At 43.5% G+C, this 23,287-nt stretch overlaps 1 protein-coding gene across 1 annotated transcript in view; it reads right to left on the bottom strand.

Moving 5' to 3' along the window:
* Positions 1 to 22,085, bottom strand: part of waplb (WAPL cohesin release factor b) — a 56,274-nt gene extending 34,189 nt beyond the window's left edge. Inside the window, exons 1-7 of the mRNA XM_035751686.2 lie at positions 21,781 to 22,085; positions 19,897 to 20,393; positions 10,440 to 11,145; positions 9,807 to 10,150; positions 7,319 to 7,443; positions 1,857 to 1,949; positions 783 to 953 (exon numbers count right to left, since the gene is read on the bottom strand). Of these exons, the coding sequence (XP_035607579.1) occupies positions 783 to 953; positions 1,857 to 1,949; positions 7,319 to 7,443; positions 9,807 to 10,150; positions 10,440 to 11,145; positions 19,897 to 20,371 (1,914 nt within the window). The 5' untranslated portion in view covers positions 20,372 to 20,393; positions 21,781 to 22,085. The remainder of the gene's footprint in view (positions 1 to 782; positions 954 to 1,856; positions 1,950 to 7,318; positions 7,444 to 9,806; positions 10,151 to 10,439; positions 11,146 to 19,896; positions 20,394 to 21,780) is intronic.
* Between the last annotated feature and the right edge of the window lie 1,202 nt (positions 22,086 to 23,287).

Here is a 23,287-nt window from a genome sequence, read left to right as displayed (position 1 = left end):
AAGTTGATGCTGTCGCTATGCAACCTCTTGTTAGCATAACAAATTACTAGCTAGACATTTTACAACTTTGGGTGCATTCTTCAATTCAATCTGGAGTGCCAGAGTGCACTCTGGGCATTAGTAAATTCATCAGTTACTCTGAGCTCTGGTACACTCGAGAGTGACGAGAGTGCTTTGAAATCGGAGTAGCTAGCCAGAGCGAATTTACGAAAGCACCCAAATGTCCATTGAGAATACACAACTACACCACTTAAGAATGACTGGAATAATCAATAAACGTTGGGTAGTTAGTTAGATAGCATATAGTTAATATACTGGCAAGTTAAATGCATTAGTAGCAAACTAACGTTAGGTAGCTAGCTAAAATACCGGTACATACTGCTGTAATGATATGCTATGTGGCTAGTAACGATAGCCTAGCTAACAGATTGTTAACAAACATAACGTGTAAGGTCATTTACTTGAAAAGTCATTATTTTATTTGTCAATTATTTACAGCAAAGAATTTGTATCGGCTCTCGTTGGACTTCAGCTGCATATTTTACGCCGTTTTCTGAAGAATTACATTACAGGCCCTAAATACATGGAAATAGTGTCCACTGTTAGTATACTTCCTATTTTGGCAAATTTAATACGACATCCCGGAACTTTTGGCATTCTAACTATATCCATTCTATGACCAATAAGCATACTACATACTAAATTTACCTCAAATAGTATGGTTAGTATGAGTACTCGAACACAGCTACAGTGATGGGTTGCCAGGTAGAACAGAAGCTCACCTCCTTGTGCTCTTTCCTACATTTCAGTGCAGTGACGATGTCCTGGTAGGGCTCAGTGGGGAACAACACAGACTTGATGACTTTGGGAGGCGGGCATGGCGGCGCCTTGAACAGGCCATCGTCTTTGTGAGAGTTAGTAGAGTCCTTGCTGCCCCTGCTTGACTGGCTAGCCTGGTAGATAGAACGAGAAAGAAATGAGAGAGAGAGAAACACGAGAGGATAAGGAAGGTGTGTGTGTATGTGTGTGTGTGAGAGAGAGTGAGAAGGGCAGAAGTAGAGAGTGGGTCAGAGGGAAACAAGCAGAACCACACAGCCACCTGCTCTCAGCTCAGTAGACGGCGCTGCTGCTGATTCATGCTATTGAACACCAGCCAACAGCCTCCTGCCCCTTACATAAGGCCCAGTAAAAAACACTCAGTTTCACACCACACAAAGGCTCCGAGTCTCTTCTAGCAGTTTGAGGGAAGGCAAGGGAAGAGAGAGTTAAAAGGACCTGTAATATATGGCTAACATTACGGATAAGGAGGAGCGTTCAGAGCCGTCCTAACATTATCGGTAAAGAGAGTTCAGAGCTGTGATGCATTTTTAAAAGGATAATGAATTCCAGGAAATGGCACGGTGCCACACATGCATCTAATGACATATGGAAAATGAATCAGACGCATGGTGCACCCTAAAATAGCACCCGAGTGCACTATAAAAAGGGAATAGGGTGCCTATTGGGACACAACGTGAAGTAGAGTGGACTTAAGGTGGTAAACCACAGTGAAGAGGCCAACTGGAGCATCGTTTGTGGTGGAGGGAGGGTGAGAGTGAGGATGGAAAGGGAGTGTCGCATGGAAGTAATAGGTCGAGGGCATGGAAAATTGCATTAGTGTTCACCATGTTGCTGGTACTTGAACAGAGAGAGCAAGAGAGAATGAGACAGAAAATGAGAGTTTGTGGTGCAGTGTTCACCAACTGCAGAAATCTCATACCTCTAGCTAGCTGGATAGGCAGGCTGATGGGAGTGCCAGGTCTAGTATTTGGCGTGACACCCGTAACTAGGGTGGTGATTAGGGGGGGGGTACTCACGGGTGCAGTGGTTGAACGGAGGAAAGGTGGCGGGGGCAGCTCCTCTGGCTCTCTGTTCCAGTGTCTGGCATTGTACACAGCTTTAGTGGGAGACTACAGGTGAAACAGAAAAACACGAGGTAAGTCCATCAGGTTACTTCACATTCCATCACAGTTCAGCCCTTCCTGCTAGAACAGTGTTACTTAGAATACATCAAATGAGTATCATTGATCACCACACACGACAACCCAACTGCAACAATATGCTGTGTTTAAAAACAACTAAGCTGATTCAAAGTATAGTCAATATCTCCTAATTCGAGGTGATCTCTGATACTAGACGTGATCTCAATGTCTTGGAACATAGCACCTCAATTCACTCATCAAAGTAGAGCAGGGGTTCCCAAACTGTGGTGGCCCGTGACCCCATTTTGATAAACATTTCTTCGTGACCCCACCATGTCAAAAGAAGTGATGTAATTTTTTAATTGGGACTATGCCAGTCTATTACAAATCAGTCTGATGGTTCTTCTGACACTACTTTCATTTGAACAAAATATTGTTTGAAGGGACTGAAATGCATCAGAAAGGTATTGGGAAGTACAGAAGATCATCAGCCAATGATGTTGTATGATTTTCTATGTAGAAAACAATATAATTGATTATGTTATTTTTCCCCCAGTCTGATTTAGCACCTGGTCTTGTCCACTCAATTCTAACAGCTTGTGGGCATTGTAGAGGGAAACATTACGCATCAAATCAAATTAAAATTAGTCACGTGCCAAATACAAATGCTTACTTACGAGCCATTAACCAACAGTGCAGTTTCAAAAAAAAAATACAGATTAGAAAGTATGTACGTGTTCATTAGAGTTTTATCTTTCAAAATATTTTGTAGCATAAATTGTTCAAAAGAGAGCCATATTTGTAGGAAGAAAACAGAAACCGCTGTTCACTATAACCGCATCTAGCGGCTACCGGAGGTGACTGATGTAACCCCGGCTCTATGAACCAAGGACAACTTTTGCCTCGCACCCCCATTTAGAGAGAGACGATAGAGAGAGAGAGAATATACAGAGAGCGGATTGGATACAAGACATCAGCCTTTGTTGGTTCTTATAACAAAGAAGCCCCAGGGAGAGAGAGAGAAACTAAATGAATGCCTATTAAACCACCAGAGGCAGTCAGGACTGCTCAAACAGCAGGACTGACTGGAGACACCAGCCAGCGCTGTGTGCATACACACACAGGCATGGGTATGCACACAGTCACACAAACCTCCTCTCTGCTTAAAGGGAGCCTATTGGCTCAGCCTGTTGCTGGGATATTAATAATGAATCAAAGAAAAAGGAGAAATAGAACAGACATTGTTGTCTGAGGACAGAGCACTGCAGGAAACAATGAACGGAGACGTTCATTTAGGCCCTCTACTCTTAACAATGATCCTAATCAAGAGGACACAGACAGGAAGATTCTACGCCCACCCCGCACCCCACCCCCATGGGAGTGTGAGCTCATGACAAAAGGCATTTTCTGTAAACATGGGCAATTATCGGTCACACACACACACACACACACACACACACACACACGAGAAGGTCAGATACAAGGAAATGAACACTTGAGCCCTCCCCAACACTGCCAAATTAAGTCATGTTTGACCAAGGCCCTCTGAGACTAGTGCAAGTAAACACAGACACAGACACTTAGCAGAAGACTGAGGAGCTGTCATTTACAGCTGTAGGTGGGGTTCAATTAAACCATTCAACCAGCCATCAGCTGTTGTGCTCCAGGACCACTCAAGCCAGTAACAGCAGCCCTGCTCTGGTCTTATGAGAGATGGGCAATTCCATGATAACAGAAATATGCTGAGACTCCGATTTGTCACTTTAAAAAAAATGTATACCAATCAAAAAACATTTAAATCAAAGTTTAAACCATAGAACAAGGAGTACTTTTAACAACTTCCACCACTGAATATTTTACAAAAACATTTACAGGAAGAACTGTGCAGATACAAAGTTTGTCAATTGTCCAAAGTAGTCTTTGTGCATGTAGTTGTATGCTTTGTTAAACTGAAATCAATCGTTTTTGTTTGGCATACATTGAAGTGAAAAATCGGAATCCCGGCTTAGTGATTCCGATACCGTGGAACACACCACACGCAAACATACTTGTATGATTCATGACCACACCGTCTCACACACACGCGAATGCCGTTAAACCTCAAATGAGCCTCAGATTTAAAAGCTGTCGTTAAAACACCAAAACAAAGCTGTGAAAGAAAATAGAAAAAAATCCACCTAATGTTCCTGCCAGCCATCAGCCAACCCAACCCTGGAAACCAGTTAGTTTTGTTAAAGACAATCACAGAACGTGTGGAAACAGACAGAGGGCATTACTATGTATTAATCCAACATGACAACCTACACCACACAATACTTGTGACCAGGGCCCCTAATGTACTTCATATGTAAGGGAATAGGGTGCCATTTGGAATGTACACTACCACCAGCAAGGTATCTGACGAGATTATTGCCTTGTTCTCTACCGTATTCAGCCCAGTCTTCTACGCCATGCTGTCGGTGAGCCACTGAAGTCATTAAGCCAGAGTGAGAATGATTATGATGAGGAGTGGGGGAATGCTGGGACTTTAAACACCTGTGCATCTCTACCGAGGAGAGAATTGGGCTTGACACTATAAATAACCTGTGGCGCATTCTTAGGGTTCTCTGCAGGATATTTTAACATGGTGATATGCCGAGAACGGCGTAACTGCCATATCCTGCAATATAGAGCAAAAAGGCCTTAACAAGACAAAAATATATATATATTATTTGGGGAGAATCCTGATTCTAATTGAATTACTTTTAACCGTCTGAAATGAGTCACTACCAACCATCATTAACACCCACAATGTTAAACCCCGTGAGGAGAATAGCGCTCAATGTAGGTAAAAAAAATGTTCTGAGTCTTCCTGCAATCCAATGCTGCTGTTTTAAAATCGGGCCAGCACCACCCACCCAACCAACATGCATCCTGTTACCGACGCCTGGCCTGCAGAAATCATTTTCACGGCGCAACGAGAGCACACAAGCTTTCAGGTTCAAACTGTTGCATGTATAAAAATGCCCAACATCCATCTTGAGCACAAACATTGGAGCTCAAAGCCAATCCAAGAGAAGGCAGGAGCCATAAGCCTCTCCTTAGGCAACAGGCACACAAACAGGAAGAGAGGTTGGTTCAGCAGAACCCGACACAATAACAGATTGAAAACCGGAAGAGGAATCCTAGAAAAATCTATAAAGCAATAATAGCAAGACTTTTAGGAGAGATATGGGCCAAATCACTGCCTGGGGACAACCACCAGGGAGATAGAGAAAAAACAGCCAAGTTAACTAGAGGACAGAGTGAGGAAGATGGACAGACAAAGAGAGTTGAAAAGAGTGTGGGCAAAATGAGAGAGTCAGTAGATGTATCATATCCATGATTAATGTAGGAGAGCCAACCTGGCTCAGAGTCTAGAAGTGTGCTGTGAACAGTGGGGAGGGAAGGGCCCTAACCAGCCTGACAGAGAGCTACTCAATAAACACAACACACTCACTGTTCAGCCACATCCACTCATCCAGACTGGAGCAGTGCTACGTGCCCATATACAGAACTGACATGAATTAGTCAGAGACCACATGATAATGATGGTGGCCATTAAATCAACCTCGAACATCTGACAGCCGACATCAACAGATTGGCATACAGGCAACTCTACGGTAACAGAATGATGCGGAGACGCCGATGTTTCGCTTTAAAACGTACGTCAAACCAAACTCCGGCAGGGTAGCCTAGTGGTTAGAGCGTTGGACTAGTAACCGGAAGATTGCAAGTTCAAACCCCCAGATACAAATCTGTCGTTCTGCCCCTGAACAGGCAGTTAACCCACTGTTCCTAGGCCGTCATTGAAAATAAGAATTTGTTCTTAACTGACTTGCCTGGTTAAATAAAGATTTAAAAAAATAAAAAATGCACAAGGCACACCGAAAATTCGACAAAAACACATTTACTTTAAGCACAGTGCAGATGAAAAGCTTGGTTACAGAATGAAGGCACAAACAGAGAAAACCGTCATTCTGTTACCAAACTTTGCATCTGCACTGTTCTTCAAGTAAATGTGTTTATTTTCAAATTCAGTGGAAATTGTTATAAATCGTCCTTGTGCATAGCATGTTAAACTTTACAATCATTGGTTGTTGTTTGGCATACATTTTAAAGAGACAAATACAGAGGCCCAAAATGTACATACACAAATAATGCATCAAGCACAACTGGTTATGCAGAATGAAAGAGGGAATTGTTGGATTATTATGCAAAACAGCAGCATTTTTTCTGTCATTTGTAAGCAACCCGCATGAGAAGAAGATAGATTGTTATGCATCCAATTCAAATCAGTTTTTTGTAAGGGTTCTTTAGTTACAGGCTATGCCCCAAATGGCACCCTATTACCTACATAGTGCACAACGGGGCCCTGGTCTAAAATAGTGCACTATATAGGGAAGCGTGCGCAATTCAGGACATGTCCATGTAAACTGCATGCGCCAGAGTGCCACTTCACTACCCCTGCAGTTGGGCCAGTCGCAATAGAAAACCCTGCCTTTTGATGACTCATGAATAGCCAGGTCCTTTTGGAGGGCTATTGTTTTTCAAATGAGTTCAGCGCTTTTATTATTTTACTTGCATGGAATACATTACAGGGCTATGTATGAGGAATCTCTGAGCAGAAAACACCTCCAAAGACTTGGAAGGCACCGTGGCACTCCACAGGTTTGTAGTAGCCCGATGAGAATACACCTAAAATGTACAAGTTGCCTTCACAAATAATGACTATATGAACAATTGTATGACCTATAACCTGTACTTAACAACCTCAACACATAAAATGTGTCTGATTTTTCCACAAAATGATTTCACATTCCATTCTAAACATGGCCTTGCTCTTAAAGATCAATAGTGGAGCACTTACAGATGAAGTACATTAAGCGAGATTGGAGAACGGGCATTACTGGTTCTCTGGATGAATAAAAAAATAAAAGAAATGACCGTTGCTAGGTATGCAATTCCAGCTAAATGAGTGGAGTCCCATAGGTGGGGGCACTTCACACCCATTAGTACCTAGGAGCAGAGACTTTCAGTGACAGCTCTCATCGCTCCATTCATCCACATACAAATAATCTAACAAGCCAAGCCGTTTTGGCCTGGCATCTCAGCAGCTCATACAGAGTGTAGTCTACTCATTCTCTGATGAACGTTCTGGGTCTAGTTCATTGGGCACCAAACAGACTGAAACAGGGAGGGAACTACCTGACCATGTCCAATAAAAAGAGCTTTTTTGTTTTCCGCTGGAAAACATTTCACTGAGATGTGTCGCTGTGGCCTGATGAACACGATCCTGGACTTGAGTGCAGGGAGGGTTGCCATAGAACACTTCTTACCTTTTTGGGGCCGCTGAAGATCTTCCTATTGGTCTCCTTGGATTTCTCCACCTGTTTTGCCTGAGGTCTCCTGGGCATCTCTAGGCCCACAGAGGCAGAGTTGTCCTCTGGGAAGTCCATCACATCTACAGGGGACACGCCAAAAGGTGTGTTAGAATAGGACGGGAACATCACAGTTCATTACCAAGTCCATAGAACTACATAAACAGAATCCTACCGTGAATTATAAGATCTGTGACGAAGACATTACTAGCCTAAATTGTTTGAGTATAGTAGATTTACATTTGAGTCATTCAGCAGATGCTCTTATCCAGAGCGACTTACAGGAGCAATTAGGGTTAACTCTCAAGAGTCGATGTTCGTGCCCCGCGGAAATCTAATTAGCGTCATTAAAAAAATCCACATCAAAATCCGTCAGGTTAAGCTAGACGTGTGTTTTTTATTTTTTTAACATGGGCTGCGTCTCAATCCACTGCGCTCGCCTGACGTCGGTACAGATGATTGGCCAACTTCTGTCTGTAGCGTCCGAACAGTTTGGGCTACACACTAATCCCTCTATGGAAAGGTGAGTCTCTCACGAACATGTCGGTTGTTTTGCTCTAGGATGCCCACAAGCCTCTGAAGACAAGTCTAAAAGGTAGCCAGGTATCAGTTTTAAAAAATGAATGGAAGTATATATGGAGATACTTTAGGCACTAAACTAAGGGGTCAATACATGTAGTAAATAAATAAATAAATGAAGTATTTCCCTCAGATATAAGACAAACACTCCCGGACGAACTTCCTTTTGCTTTTTTTGTGACCGTTTGTCCAAATGTACAAAGCAGTTATTCAATGCATTTCTATGGGCTAATAGCAGTAAAGTCAAATTCAAAGGTTCAAAATATTTTGACAATTTTGTATACTTAGAGCAGCCCTAAAATTCGAAATCAAATCACTAAATGATCGTTGGTAACACAATTCCTTGTTGGCTTAGTAGAAACCCATGTTAGCTTTAGCAAGGTGTACACGACACGATTTTGGCCACAATTTATACTCAACAAAATATAAAAACGCAACAAAGTTATGAGTTCATACGGAAACCAGTCAATTGAAATAAATTCATTAGGACCTAATCATTGCATTTCACAACTGGTAATACAGATATGGATCGATTGGTCACAAATACCTTAAAGGTAGGGGAGTGGATCAGAAAAACAGTATCTGGTGTGACCACCATTTGCCGCATAAATCGAAGCGCGACACATCTCCTTCACATAAGAGTTATTCAGGCTGTTGATTGTGGCCTGTGGAATGTTGTCCCACTCCTCTTCAATGGCTGTGCCATGGTGCTGGACATTAGAGGGAACTGGAACACGCTGCTGAACACGTCAATCCAGATCATTCCAAACATGATCAATGGGTGACATGTCTGGTGAATATGCAAGAAATGGAACTGAGACATCTTCAGCTTCCAGGAATTGTGTACAGCAACATGGGGCTGTGCATTATCATGCTGAACATAACGTGATGGAGGCAGATGAATGATACGACAATGGGCCTCAGAGGATCTCGTCAAGGCATCTTTGTGCATTCAAATTGCCATTGATAAAATGCAATTGTGTTCATTGTCTGTAGCTTATGCCTGCCCATAACACCACACCACCGTGGGACAGTCTGTTCACAACGTTGACAGCAGCAAACAGCTGATGCACATAACGCTATAAACATGGTGTGCGGTTGTGAGGCGGGTTGGACATAATGCTAAATGATCTAAAACAAGGTTGGAGGTGGCTTAAGGTAAATAAATAAACATTAAATTATCTGGCAGCAGCTCTGGTGGACCTGCAGTCAGCATGCCAATTGCACACTCCCTCAAAACATGAGACATCTGTGGCATTGTGTTGTGACAAAACTGCACATTTTAGTAGTCTTGTCCCCAGCACAAGGTGCACCTGTGTAATGAGCATGCTGTTTAATCAGCTTCTTGCTTTGCAAGGTGAATGGATTATCTTGGCAAATAAGAAATGCTCACTAACAGGGATGTAAACAAATTTGTGCACAAAATCAGAGAGAAAGCTTTTTGTGCTTAAAGGAACTTTTCAGGGATTCAATTTCAGCTCATGAAACATGGGACCAACACTTGGTGCGTTGATATTTTTGTTCACTGTAGCTGTCCCAGACAAGTGGGATGCTTGTTTAATGCGAGCGGTTCAGAGACGCAATCTGAGGAATACCAATCTCGTCTTCGAGATTACAAGCAATGTTATTCAATTCAAAATGTTTGCTAGATATTTCAACTCCGTATGGCAAGCGTGAATGTCTGAGAATGCTTATGCTACTTGAAAGTTGTGTAGTGTCCACCAGGCTTTAGAAGTGTGTGTGTGTGTGTGTAGAGAAATCCATGTTCTTGAAATTGACCTTGACTGAGTCTGCCCTGTACCGATGCTGGTCTGAGTGTGTGTGTGTGTGTGTTACTACTGGCCTCGTCTGAAGCCCTGTGCCTGACCTGAGTGGCTGCTGGTCCGACTGTCCAGCTCCTCGCTGGCGGACAAGGGGCTGTCCACCCTCATCTCCATGGCAGCAGCGGAGGCAGCATAAGCTGTGGCTGCAGCCGCGGCAGCCCTCTTAGCCTTCCTCCTCTCTTTGGCCTGGGAGCCCTCGTCTTCGTCGCTGTCGCTGCCGCTCATATCGTCAAAACCAAAATACTTGATCTTGTAGTTGGAGCTGCCGGATGCCACAGGATCGGCACTGGCTTCCTCCTGGGTGGCACCACGGCCCGTTTCGTTTTCCTCAAAGCCAAAAAAGTCCAACTTGGTGTCTTTCTTGGTCTTGCTCTGTGTGGGTCTGAACCTGGTAGAGAGAAGCAGAGAGAGAAGTTAGAACAACCTACACATATCCAATGTCTGAGCAGGTGCGAGATATTGAAGGATGCATGTTAATCAGGAAAAAATAAAAATCCAAACACACATTTGACAGCATAGCCTATACTGCAGTGTGCAGATTATTCCCACAGGGGGAGAGAAACATACCTCATTGTTATGACTCAGTGAAGGGAGCAGAAATAGCCAAAACATCATAATCTAACAACAACAGTGATTATCCCAGTCTAGCGGTAAGTAGGTAGGTAGCAGTAGGTCACCTGGTGGGTTTAGCTGGTGCTGGTTCGGTCTTCTTCCTCAGGCGGCCAGTCTCTCCCTGGTCTGTCAGGGGGGCAGCCACGGCGGCAGCGGGGGTGTATTCCTCCATGACCCTGTCCTGAATGGTGACGTTAAACACCGACAAGCAGGACGGGTGAAGCACTGTGAAGTCTCTCGTCCGCCCGCGGCCCGCCGGCTTGCTGCTGTTCTCTGTATTGTTGGTCTCGAGAGGGCCAGATCCGGGCCCACTACTGAAGGCTGTACTGGTGCTCGTACTACTGGTACTGTCAGAGTCCCCGGCCTGCTTGCCTTTGTTGGGCCGGCGGTATGTCCGGCAGTGGGTGCTGACCCTGAGCAGAGACTGGGAGTAGTCCTGGGACTCGGAGGGCTCGATCGGGATCTCGAAGTGCCCCAGGCCCACAACGTCACTGGGAGTGGGCTCTGTGGAGGTCTTGTCCTGCCTGGCCAGACTGAGACCATAGCCCCACATTGACGAAGGGGGGCTTCTGGGGGGCTCTGGGGTGGGGGAGGTGGGCCTCAGACCCATCACTGCGTCCCAGTTGTCGTAAGAGTCCTTGGCCTCGCTCTTTAGGGTGGTGGTCTGCGCAATAGGCTTCTTGTCACTTTCCGAGGCGTTGCAGTACCATGAATAGCTGTGTTTTTCCACAGTCGCACCCTCGCTGGACCAGCAGGGTTGGCTTGGCTTGACTGGGGGGGGAAAGGCAATCTATTAACACAGTGTATTAGCACCACATTTAAAAGTGCAATATGCCGAAATCGCTCCGGCATTTCCTGGTTACTAAAATTCTAATAATAAGAATAATTTCAGTTTGTGACACAAAACAAGTGTTTAGAACCATTGTACCATCTAAAACGCTGTGAAATATATTTTTGTATTATTTAAAAATAAATATAATTCAGATGTTTGAAGGTGGCGTACAAAAACGAAAGTAAAAGACGCAAAAACTAAACATAAGAGAATAATAAAAATAGCACACATACAGTGCATTCAGAAAGTATTCAGACCCCTAGACCTTTTCCACATTTTGTTACGTTACAGCCTTATCCTAAAATTGTTTAAAAGAAATACCTACACACAATACCCCATGAAGAAAAAGCAAAAACTGGTTTATAAATCTGCACAAATGAGTTAAAAAATAAATTAATGACATATACATAAGTATTCAGACCCTTTGTTGACCCTCAGTAGTTTGTTGAAGCACATTTGGCAGCGATTACAGCAGAGTCTTGTGTACGACGCTACAAGCGGGAATTTCACCCATTCTTTTCATTAGATCCTCTAAAGCTCTGTCAGGTTGGATGGGGAGCATCGCTGCACATCTATTTTCAGGTCTCTCCAGAGATGTTCGATCGGGTTCAAGTCCGGACCACTCTAGGACATTCAGAGATGTCCTGAAGCCACTCCTGCTTCTTGCCTGTGTGCTTAGGGTCGTTGTCCTGTTGGAACCGCTCTGGAGCAGGTTTTCATCAAGGATGTCTCTGTACTTTGCTCCGTTCATCTTTCCCTCGATCCTCACTACTCTCCCCCAATCCCTGCCGCTGAAAAACATCCCCACAGCACGATGCTGCCACCACCATGCATCACCATAGGGATGGTGCTAGGTGTCCTCCAGACGTGATGCTTGGAATTCAGGCCAAGAGTTCAATCTTAGTGTCATCAGACCAGAGAATCTTGTTTCTCATGGTCTGGTAAGAAGGGCGGGGGTGTATGCTTCATGATTAACAACTCACGGTGTAATCGTAACATACAGGAACTCAAGAGCTTTTGTTCACATGACCTAGACTTCCTCACAATCAAAAGCCACCCATATCTCCCAAGAGAATTCTCGTCGGTTATTGTCACAGCCGTATATATCCCCCCTCAAGCCGATACCACAACGGCCCTCAAGGAACTTCACTGGACACCATGCAAACTGGAAGGCAACATTTATTAGAGCTAGGGATTTAACAAAGCAGGCGTGAGAACAGGGCCACCTAAAATCTATCAGCATATTGATTGTAGCACTCTTGCGGGCAATAGACTGGATCACTGCTACAATAACTTCCGCGATGCATACAAGACCCTATCCTGCCCGCCCATCAGCAATTCTGACCACGACTCCATTTGGCTCCTCCGGTCCTATAGGCAGACACTCAAACAGGATGTACCTGTGATGAGAACTACTCAACGCTGGTGGGACCAATCGGAATCCACGCTTCAATGTTGTTTTGATCACACGGACTGGGAAATGTTCCGGGCAGAGATTAATATCTATTTAGACTTTGTGAGTGAGATTATAAGGAAGTGCATTGGAGATGTTGTACCCACTGTGACTATTAAAACCACTACCTTCCCGGAAACAGTGGATCGATGGCGGTATTTGCGCAAAACCGAACACACAAACCACCGCATTTAGCCATGGAAAGAGGACTGGGAATATGTCTGAATACAAACACTGTAGTTATTCCCTCCACAAGGCAATCAAAAAAGCTAAATATCTGTATCAGGACAAAGTGGAGTCGCAATTCAATGGCTCAGACCAGAGACGTATGTGGCAGTGTCTACAGGCAAATACGGACTACAAATAGAAAACCAGCCGCATCAATGACACCAACATGACACTTCCAGACAAACTAAACATCGTTGCCCGCTTTGAGGAAAATACAGTGTCCCCGATGCGGTCCGCTACCAAGGAGTGGGCTATCATTCTCCGACGTGAGTAAGACATTTAAACGTGTTAACCCTCGCAAGGCTGCCATCCCAGACGGCATCCCTAGCCACATCCTCAGAGCATGTGCAGACCAGCTGGCTGGTGTGTTTATGGACATATTCAATCTGTCTCTATCCCAGTCTGCTGTCCCCACATGCTTCAAGATGGCCACCATTGTTCCTGTACCCATGAAGGCAAAGGTAACTGAACTAAATGACCATCGCCCCGTAGCACCCACTTATGTCATGAAGTGTTTTGTGAGACTAAGGATCATATCACCTCCACCTTACCTGCCACCCTAGACCCACATCAATTTGCATACCTCCCCAATAGGTCCACAGATGATGCAATCACCATCACACTGCCCTATCTCATCTGGACAACAGCTCAGCAATCAACGTCATAGTACCCTCCAAGCTCATCACTAAGCTTGAGGCCCTGGGTCTCAACCCCGCCCTGCGCAATTGGGTCCTGGACTTCCTGATGGGCCACCCCCAGGTGGTGAAGGCAGAAAACAACATCTCCACTTCGCCGATCCTCAACACTGGGAGCCGACAAGTACTCCCTGTTTACCCATGACTGTGTGGTCATGAACGCCTCCAACTCAATCATCAAGTTTGCAGACGACAACAGTTGTGGGCTTGATTATCAACAACGAGACAGACTACAGGGAGCAGGTGAGGGCACTCGGAGTGTGATGTCAGAAAAACAACCTCTCACTCAACATCAACAAAACAAATTAGATGATCTTAGACTTCAGGAAACCGCAGAGGCAGCACCGCCTATCCACATCGACAGCGCAGGAGAAGGTGGAAAGTTAAGTTCCTTGGTGTACACATCACGGACAAACTGAAATTGTCCACCCACACAGATAGTGTGGTGAAGGCACAACATCACCTCTTCAACCTCAGGAGGCTGAACAAATTTGGCTTGTCACCTAAAACCCTCACAAACTTCCACAGATGCACAACTGGGAGCATCCTGTTGATCTGTATCACCGCCTTGTGCAACTGCACTGCCCACAACCGCAAAGCTCTCCAGTGGGTGGTGCTGTGCACAAAGCATCATTTGGGGAAAACTACCTGCCCTCCATGACACCGACAGCACCCGATGTCACAGGAAGGCCAAAAATATCATCAAGGAAAATAACCACCCAAGCCACCATCTGTTCACCCCACCAGAAGGAGAAGTCTGTACATGTGCATCAAAGTTGGGACACGGAGACTGAAAAACAGCTTCTATCTCAAGGCCATCTGACTGTTACACAGCCACTAACACAGAGCGGCTGCTGCCTTCATACAGACTTGAAATCATTGGCCACTTTAAAAATTGGATCACTTGTCACTTTCATAATGCCACTTTAATCATGTTTACATATCCTACATTACTCATACGTATATATTGTACTTTATACCATCTATTACATCTTGCCTATGTTGCTCGGTCATCGCTCATCCATTTATTTACATATTTTTATTTATCCGTTATTTTACCAGGTAAGTTGACTGAGAACACGTTCTCATTTGCAGCAACGACCTGGGGAATAGTTACAGGGGAGAGGAGGGGGATGAATGAGCCAACTGTAAACTGGGGATTATTAGGTGACTGATGGTTTGAGGGCCAGATTGGGAATTTATATATGTACACATACTTACTCCAACCCTTTACCTAAATTTGTGTGTATTAGGTAGTTGTTGTGGAATTGTTAGATTACTTGTTAACTTCTTCGATATAGGGGGCGCTCTTTTAATTTTGGGATAAAAAAAACGCTCCCGTTTTAAACAAGATATTTTGTCACGAAAAGATGCTCGACTATGCATATAATTGACAGCTTTGGAAAGAAAACACTGACGTTTCCAAAACTGCAAAGATATTATCTGTGAGTGCCACAGTACTGATGCTACAGGCGAAACCAAGATGAAATTTCAAACAGGAAATGCCCCAGATTTTAAAAGCGCTGTGTTCCAATGTCTCCTTATATGGCTGTGAATGCGCCAGGAATGAGCCTACACTTTCTGTCGTTTCCCCAAGGTGTCTGCAGCATTGTGACGTATTTGTAGGCATATCAATGGAAGATTGACCATAAGAGACTACATTTACCAGGTGCCTGCTTGGTGTCCTCCGTCGAAATTATTGCGTAATCTCCAGCTGCGTGCATTTTTCCATTTGCTTCAGAGGAGAAACCCAACTGCCACGAATGATTTATCATCGAATAGATATGTGAAAAACACCTTGAGGATTGATTCTAAACAACGTTTGTCGATATTATGGAGTTAATTTGGGAAAAAGTTCAGCGTTGTAATGACTGAATTTTTTCATAGCCAAACGTGATGAACAAAACGGAGCGATTTCTCCTACACAAATAATCTTTCAGGAAAAACTGAACATTTGCTATCTAACTGAGAGTCTCCTCATTGAAAACATCCGAAGTTCTTCAAAGGTAAATGATTTTATTTGAATGCTTTTCTTGTTTTTGTGAAAATGTTGCCTGCTGAATGCCAGGCTTAATGCTATGCTAGCTATCAATACTCTTACACAAATGCTTGTGTAGCTATGGTTGAAAAGCATATTTTGAAAATCTGAGATGACAGTGTTGTTAACAAAAGGCTAAGCTTGTGAGTGAATATATTTTTCATTTCATTTGCTATTTTCATGAATAGTTAACGTTGCGTTATGGTAATGAGCTTGAGGCTATGATTACGTTCCCGGATACGGGATTACTCGACGCAAGAAGTTAAATATTACTACACTGTCGGAACTAGAAGCACAAGCATTTTGATAAAACTCGCAATAACATCTGCTAACCATGTGCATGTGACCAATAGAATGTGATTTTATTGGATTTGGGTGCCTTCTGGCAAACTCCAAGCAGGGCTGTCATGTGCCTTTTACTAAGGAGTGGCTTCTGTCTGGCCACTCTACCATAAAGGCCTGGTTGGTGGAATGCTGCACAGACGGTTGTCCATCTCCACAGAGAAACTCTGGAGCTCCGTCAGAGTGACCATCGGGTTCTTGGTCACCTCGCCGACCAAAGCCCTTCCCTTCTCCCCCGATTGCTCAGTTTGGCCAGGCAGCCAGCTCAAGGTAAAGTCTTGGTGGTTCCAAACTTCTTCCATTTAAAAAAATGGAGGCCACTGTGTATTTGGGGACCTTCAATGCTGCAGAAAGGTTTTGGTACCCTCCTCAGATCAGTGCCTTGACACAATCCTGTCTCGGAGCTCTACACACAATTCCTTCGACCTCATGACTTGGTTTTTGCTCTGACATGCACTGTCAACTGTGGGACCTTATATAACCAGGCGTGCCTTTCCAAAGCATGTCCAATCTATTGAATTTACCACAAGTGAACTTCAATCAAGTTGTAAAAACATCAAGGATGATCAATGTAAACAGGATGCAACTGAGCTCAATTACGAGTCTTTGAATAGTTATGTAAATAAGGTATCCGGTTTTTTTAATACATTCAGAAAAAGGTCTAAAAACCCATAAAGATTAAGCAAAAACAGGTTATTGTGTATAGATTGATAAGAAAATTATTTAATCCATTTGAGAATATGGCTGTAACAAAATGTGAATACTTTCCTAATGCACTGTAAAACAGATCTACCTCTTTTTAAACTTGCTACCAATGAGAATGACCGATCGATAACTCACATTTTTTTATGTGAATTTGGTAAAGTTGCCCAAAAGTTACATATTGCTGTTTCAAGCATTAAGCAGTTAATGTCTCTGACAGTTGTAGCATACAGCAGATAAATTCAAGCCATCTTGACGCCTGCCACACTACGACATGGGTGCCATTATGAGAGAGTGCTAACTAAGTGCTAGGGCTGTGAGAGGACCAGCACACCCTGGTAAAGCTTTTGGCACAACGCTGAAAAAATGCTGAGTCAGAAAGTGTCTCCAACTCTGTTGGTCTAAGTCACCACAACATCAGGAGACTGGGTTAGCCTACACGTGATGACAGTGTGGACATTGACTACACTGGCTCTTGTAATTATTTACGTGCATTTTAAAACCTACTGGGTGGGACAATAATGGCTTGCTAAACAACTATACTGGCAGTTGAGTTCCAATAGGTTGCTACATACCACTTGCATTCAGATTCTGGTATATACCCCTCCCTAAGGAATGTTTAGGCTCGCTACGCTATATGACTAGGGTAATGGTGCACAAAATATACCTTAGGACAAGGTTCCCCAACTGGCGGCCCGCGGCTGAATCTGGCTGATGATCCTTGCCTTCGTCTCCTCCCTAGGATAATTTTTGACAAGTTCCAAACTAATCCTTCCAAGGCTCGGAATCCCAAAATCAGTTACAGAAGATAGACGGTTCATCACTGACAAGAGCTGACACCTCAGTCCAAAATGTCCATAGAATTCAAAGTTCTTCAACCAAGGGAATTGAAGAGATTCATTCTCCTGCACTTCTGTATACTTTTTAGCCAGTAGTTCTGAAAGTAGCACCCATGAGGCAAAGGTAGTCCTCAAAAATTGCATACGACATTACATATGTGCACCACATGCAAACAAAATTGAAAAGCTGTCTAACAAAAAAAAATCCCGAAAAGAGATACTTTGGCAATGAGGCCATATATCTACTTCCCCAGATTCAGATGAAAATGTGGATACCACAGTGTCCAGTATGAAGAAAGTTAGAGGTAGTTTCACGAGCCAATGCTAACTAGTGTTAATACAATTAATTCCAGCCATTGCGCTAATGCTAGTTAGCAATTGCGCTAGTTAGCAACTTCTTAGTCCTAGCGCAATTATCCACGAGTTAATCTGACTCTGGGGAAGTAGATAAATGGCATTGCCAAAATCCCAATTACCCCTTTAACTGAGCTTGGCATATCAATGAGAAATATCCTATCACAAGAAAGATAGTAAGTAGACATCCTACATCTACACTTTACTTCAAAATAACTTGGGTTTTGTCATTAATTCAGGGTGGTGTGGTTTTTGCTGAGCATGCCAAGACATTTGATGAACAGGTTGTTTTGAATTACCCTTCCACCTCTGTAAATCTAAATATCTTTTTAATGGGAATGTTTGTTTTTTTAGAATCTTTTGCACTAAAAAAATAATCGGACTGAGAAAATGCCTGATTAGATTTCAATCAGAGCCTTAACAGGCCTGGTTTATTATGCAGTTGGTACTTGAGCGATCGCTGTCTGGACACACTCTGAATGCAAAGACAATCACGCCATTGTCGCTAAAGACTGAGCACCTCGGAGTTAAAGTTTTCCAGATCCAACTAAGCTTTTCAATAATTAGCCACATAAAAAAATGGCCGGAATGCTTTGCTTGATGAATCCTTAAACGAGGCTCAATAAGTATTAACATCAGTCTGACCGCAATTCCCAGCTGTGAAAAGTTTCCTTTAACCACGGATCTGCTCATATTGATTTATCCGCAAGACAAACAAGTAGAGTTTCTATGCCTGGACAAGTGAACACTGGGCCTTTGAGGATATCCTGGGTTTGTGTAGGAATGTGGCAGTGCTGTTGCTAAATGTGCCAATGAGTAATACTTTCAGTTCAGTTTTCAGACTGACAGAACTTTTACTCATCATGTGACTAGCGCTAACTTGCATGACAAAGGATATGCTTGTGGCTATTGTTCCATACCTGAGGCTGCAACTTCAATGCCTACAGAAATGTGTCAAACAAGCCCATTCTCTAAGTGACTCAAAGCCTAGACAACTTCCAGGGCCACTGATTTGAATGACAGAGTCACAGAGGGCATACAGCCATATGGAGGAGTGACAAATGATGTGATAGTGTTTTTGCAGTGGACAAGGGCACACAACAGCAGGCAGCATTGCATTGAAACGGGCCCGTAACTAGAGCAATAAGTTGCTGCCTCTGGCAGTAAATAACATTCAGCGTGTCTGCTTGGCAATGCGGAATACAATCAGAACCACCTGCCATAGAGGAGATGGCCTCCTAAAACGAGGCTGTACCCGTCAAGTGGACCGGTTTCGTATTAGAGAAGAGCATCAACATAATGCAGACTGTAAATTTTGATGGGTTTGCTTCTCCCCAGCGAGTGCTTTGGGTGTAATCCACAAGAGCCACCTGCTAGGCTGACAGTTGGTGCCCATTATTCCAGTCCAGAGGGTAAGCTAAACTCACTCCTGGCAGCCTGTTGAAGCCTGCTCCAAAAACACACTGCCAGATTAGATGTTTTTCTGTTCCAAGATTTGGGCTATCAAAGTTTTCCCAAAGTCAAAAGCTTACAACGATGATTGTAGAGTTAAATTGCTGTTCAATTTAAATGACTACTTGTCTGAATCCTAAGGTCAGCTACCAATCTGCTGTCTAAATCAAATGGCTGGATGACATCATATGGTCCGAAATTAACAAGACGAATTGCAAGTGCATCCTAACTTAATTTAGCATTTTCCTTTTGTAGACTCACTAGCACAACTAATTTATTCTTTACAAATCTTTTACTATATTGGATTACTAATATTGGATCACTAAAGACCATCAAAATATTTGGTACTCAGTCCTATAACTACCTTAAAAATAAATGTACATGAAATCAATGACAGGAAATAACCGTTTCAATAATTATAACCGAAGTTGGCTGACACGGCACACAACATTTGATCTTACCAAATGAGTCCGCCACATTGCAAGCAATTTATCCCTTACACCCCCTGGAAGCAAAGGTCTTCTGGCCCAAGATTTGATTCTACATTGGATTAGTAGTCCTACTTTGCAACACGAGGCTCCTCCTACCTGTTGTGGTGGTGGTGGTGTTGAAGAACCTGGCTGTGTCCTCTGTGACCCTCAATTGGCTTCTGTCACTACCCATGCTAGAGGTAGCTTTACTGGGAACAAGGCTGCTCTGCTGGCTGCTCCTGGACTCCAGGCAGAAGCCTGGCCTCCCTGCCTGAGGCGGCTCTGCTGATGCCGGCTTGGCTGGGGAGGCCTTGGCGTGTGGGAAGCGAGAGGTGACCGTCTTGGACTCATCATCGCTGTCAAAGCCAAAGGGATCCTCAGAGATCTCATCTGAGAGTTTGGGCCTCTTGGGCTGCTCTGACACCTCACTCCAATGGCCCGGGCGCTTGGAGCTCACCTTGGCCTTGTATGTCGTTTCGCCCCATTTGGTGCTGAGCGTTGCTCTCTTGTTGGACAGGACCTCATCAAACTTGGATGATGATGATCCATCGCCGCCCTTACGGCTGTAGGTTTTACCAAATCTCGATGTCATTGTGGCATCTGTTTCATATTCTCTGGGACGGACACAAAATATAAAATGCATTAGTTGCCGTCATCATAGGCCATTTCTCATCAACGCAATAACAATATTGTGGTTGAAATGTACTTTTACTGTAATGGAGGGCTAGAAGGGAGCACTCTTTCCTCTTGTCTAAAACAAATATCCTCATGCTCCAAGGCAGTGATTGGGGACATTGCCATGTGTAGGGTGCCCTCTTTCAGACGGGACGTTAAACAGGTGTCCTGCCTGTGGTCACTAAAGTGCCCATGGCACTTATGGTAAGAGTAGGGGTGTTAAACCCAGTGTCCTGGCTAAATTCCCAATCTGTCCACCTAATCATCCCCAGCTTCCAATTGTCTCATTCAGCTTCAAATGGGCATAGAATACAACCTTTGTGTCAACTAAGGACCCCTTACACTTCATGTCATTGTGTTGAGACAGCCTGCAGGACCAAAAATTGTGTGAATAATAACACACAGCTTTAACTAGGGAATCAAATGTTTCCAAGTGAGGTATGCTGCATTTTCTAGTTTAAATATGTAGTTGTGCAGTAAAAGTTAGTGGGATCTTTATTATCAGCCTGAGTAAACTGAGACTACTGCCGCGTTAGCATACTAACCGGAACTAGAAAACTCGGAAATGTCTGACTTTCTGAATCGTTGAACGCAGCACGTGTATGACTACAACCAGTTAACAAGTCGCAGTTTCCTCGTTCCGATTAGCACTTTAATGCAGCATCAACTGCTCTGGATGTGGCTAACGCAAATGTGTGTACAACTAGCTAATGTTAGCAACAATACACCACAATTAGCTTAGCCATTATACAGTTAGCTAGCTAAATCAATCTGCCGACGTTATTGAAGAAAATATAGGGTGTCTAGCAGCAGTACATAGAAGCAACGTTAACGTTATCTAACTAGCCTCGATAATATCATGATATTGACCTAGGGAGTTGTAGTATTAATTTAGTGTTGATACCAAAACAGACCCATATGGCGAGCTAGCTAGTTGCAACGTTAGCTAGCTAACCAACTTAGCCATTAACGTCGTGTGAGAGTGCGCTGGCTAGCTACCGTTAGCTAAATAACGCAAACGCCATCTGCAAAAAGTTAAACGTCCTGTGCGTTGTTCATTAATATAATAATAGGTGGCTAACACTAACATAATTTAGTCATCACATTATCGTTGTGGCTAGAAAGTGAGGAAAAAACAATTTAGCTAGCTAAGTATAGTAACGAAATAGCTACTTGGCTAGTTAGCCATCAGGTTAGTATCAACAGACGAAACATGATTGACGAACATCCACTTTTCACATTGATTTGAAGGTTTAAAGTAGTTTGAAAATCACTGTATATTTCATAAAACGTAAGTGAATACAACCATACAACAGCCTCACTTACTAGGTGCGCGAAAAGACCGAACCACTCAACAACACTCCGAAGGCGTCCGCTTCCCGCAGCAGATTGGGCCTCCCTTACAATATAAACAAGGCTAAATTGCCTGTCGTAATGAAAGCTAGAGGACAGTCAACAACTACACAAAGTCCTGTGTTTTTTGTGTAACTAAGTTATTTTGATAATGTTGGTTTTACGTCTGATATATTCCTTTTTGAAGCTATCTCAAACTCAATTGTCTCCTCTTGTGTTACACCGATGGCTTGCATTCGGGTCCCCCCTCCCTTTCGCTTCCAACCGCACTGTCACCTAGCCGCTAGTACACTGTAGTCCAATCAGGAAGCTACATATTTGGATGTGACAGTGAACTAGCGCTGCGAAGCAGTATTCTTCGTTGTGATTGGTTCAAAAGCCGACAAGCCCAAACACCTTCGCATTTCATTGGACTGTTGGTGAGAGGCGTCCTCTTTGGGGGGTGTCGAAGCCGTTCATATATCGCTCATTCAGTGGTTGAAGCTCCTGGAATGTAAATAAATGTGCAAACTGAAGGCAAGTTGTGTGCTGAAATGAATAATACATCAATCAATAAAATTGCATTTATATTATACATCTGACTAGGTGCTGGCCAATATCCCAAAGGAACAATTAGCCAAGAAAAACAAAAGTTGAAGACCTTGAAATAAATAAATTAGGCCCAAATCTATGGATTTCACATGACTTGGAATACAGTCTGGATGCAGTTTATCACAGTGCCATCCGCTTTGTTACTAAAGCACCTTATACCACCCATCACTGCGACCTGTATGCTTTAGTCGGCTGGCCATCGCTACATATTTGTCGCCAGACCCACTGGCTCCAGGTCATCGACAAGTCCATGCCAGGTAAAGCTCCGCCTTATCTCAGTTCACTGGTCACGATGGCAACACCCATCCATAGCACGCGCTCCAGCAGGTGTATCTCACTGATCACCCCTCAAGCCAACACCTCCTTTGGCCGCCTTTCCTTCCAGTTCTCTGCTGCCTGTGACTGGAACGAATTGCAAAAATCGTTGAAGTTGGAGACTTTTATCTCCCTCACCAACTTTAAACATCTGCTATCTGAGTAGCTAACAGATCGCTGCAGCTGTACATAGTCCATCGGTAAATAGCCCACCCAATTTACCTACCTCATCCCCATACTGTTTTTATTTATTTACTTTTCTGCTCTTTTGCACACCAGTATCTCTACCTGCACATGACCATCTGATCATTTATCACTCCAGTGTTAATCTGCTAAATTGTAATTATTCGCCTACCTCCTTATGCCTTTTGCACACAATGTATATAGACTCTTTAAAAATAAATAAAAATCTGTGTTATTGACTTGTTTATTGTTTACTCCATGTGTAACTCTGTGTTGCTGTCTGTTCACACTGCTATGCTTTATCTTGGCCAGTTGCAATTGTAAATGAGAACTTGTTCTCAACTAGCCTACCTGGTTAAATAAAGATTAAATAAAAAATATAAAAAATAAA

The sequence above is a fragment of the Oncorhynchus keta genome, chromosome 3, assembly GCF_023373465.1.
Source record: "Oncorhynchus keta strain PuntledgeMale-10-30-2019 chromosome 3, Oket_V2, whole genome shotgun sequence".
Classification (NCBI taxonomy): Eukaryota; Metazoa; Chordata; class Actinopteri; order Salmoniformes; family Salmonidae; genus Oncorhynchus; species Oncorhynchus keta.
Note: the sequence above shows the minus strand (reverse complement) of the source record. Positions and strands in the feature narration are given on the sequence as shown.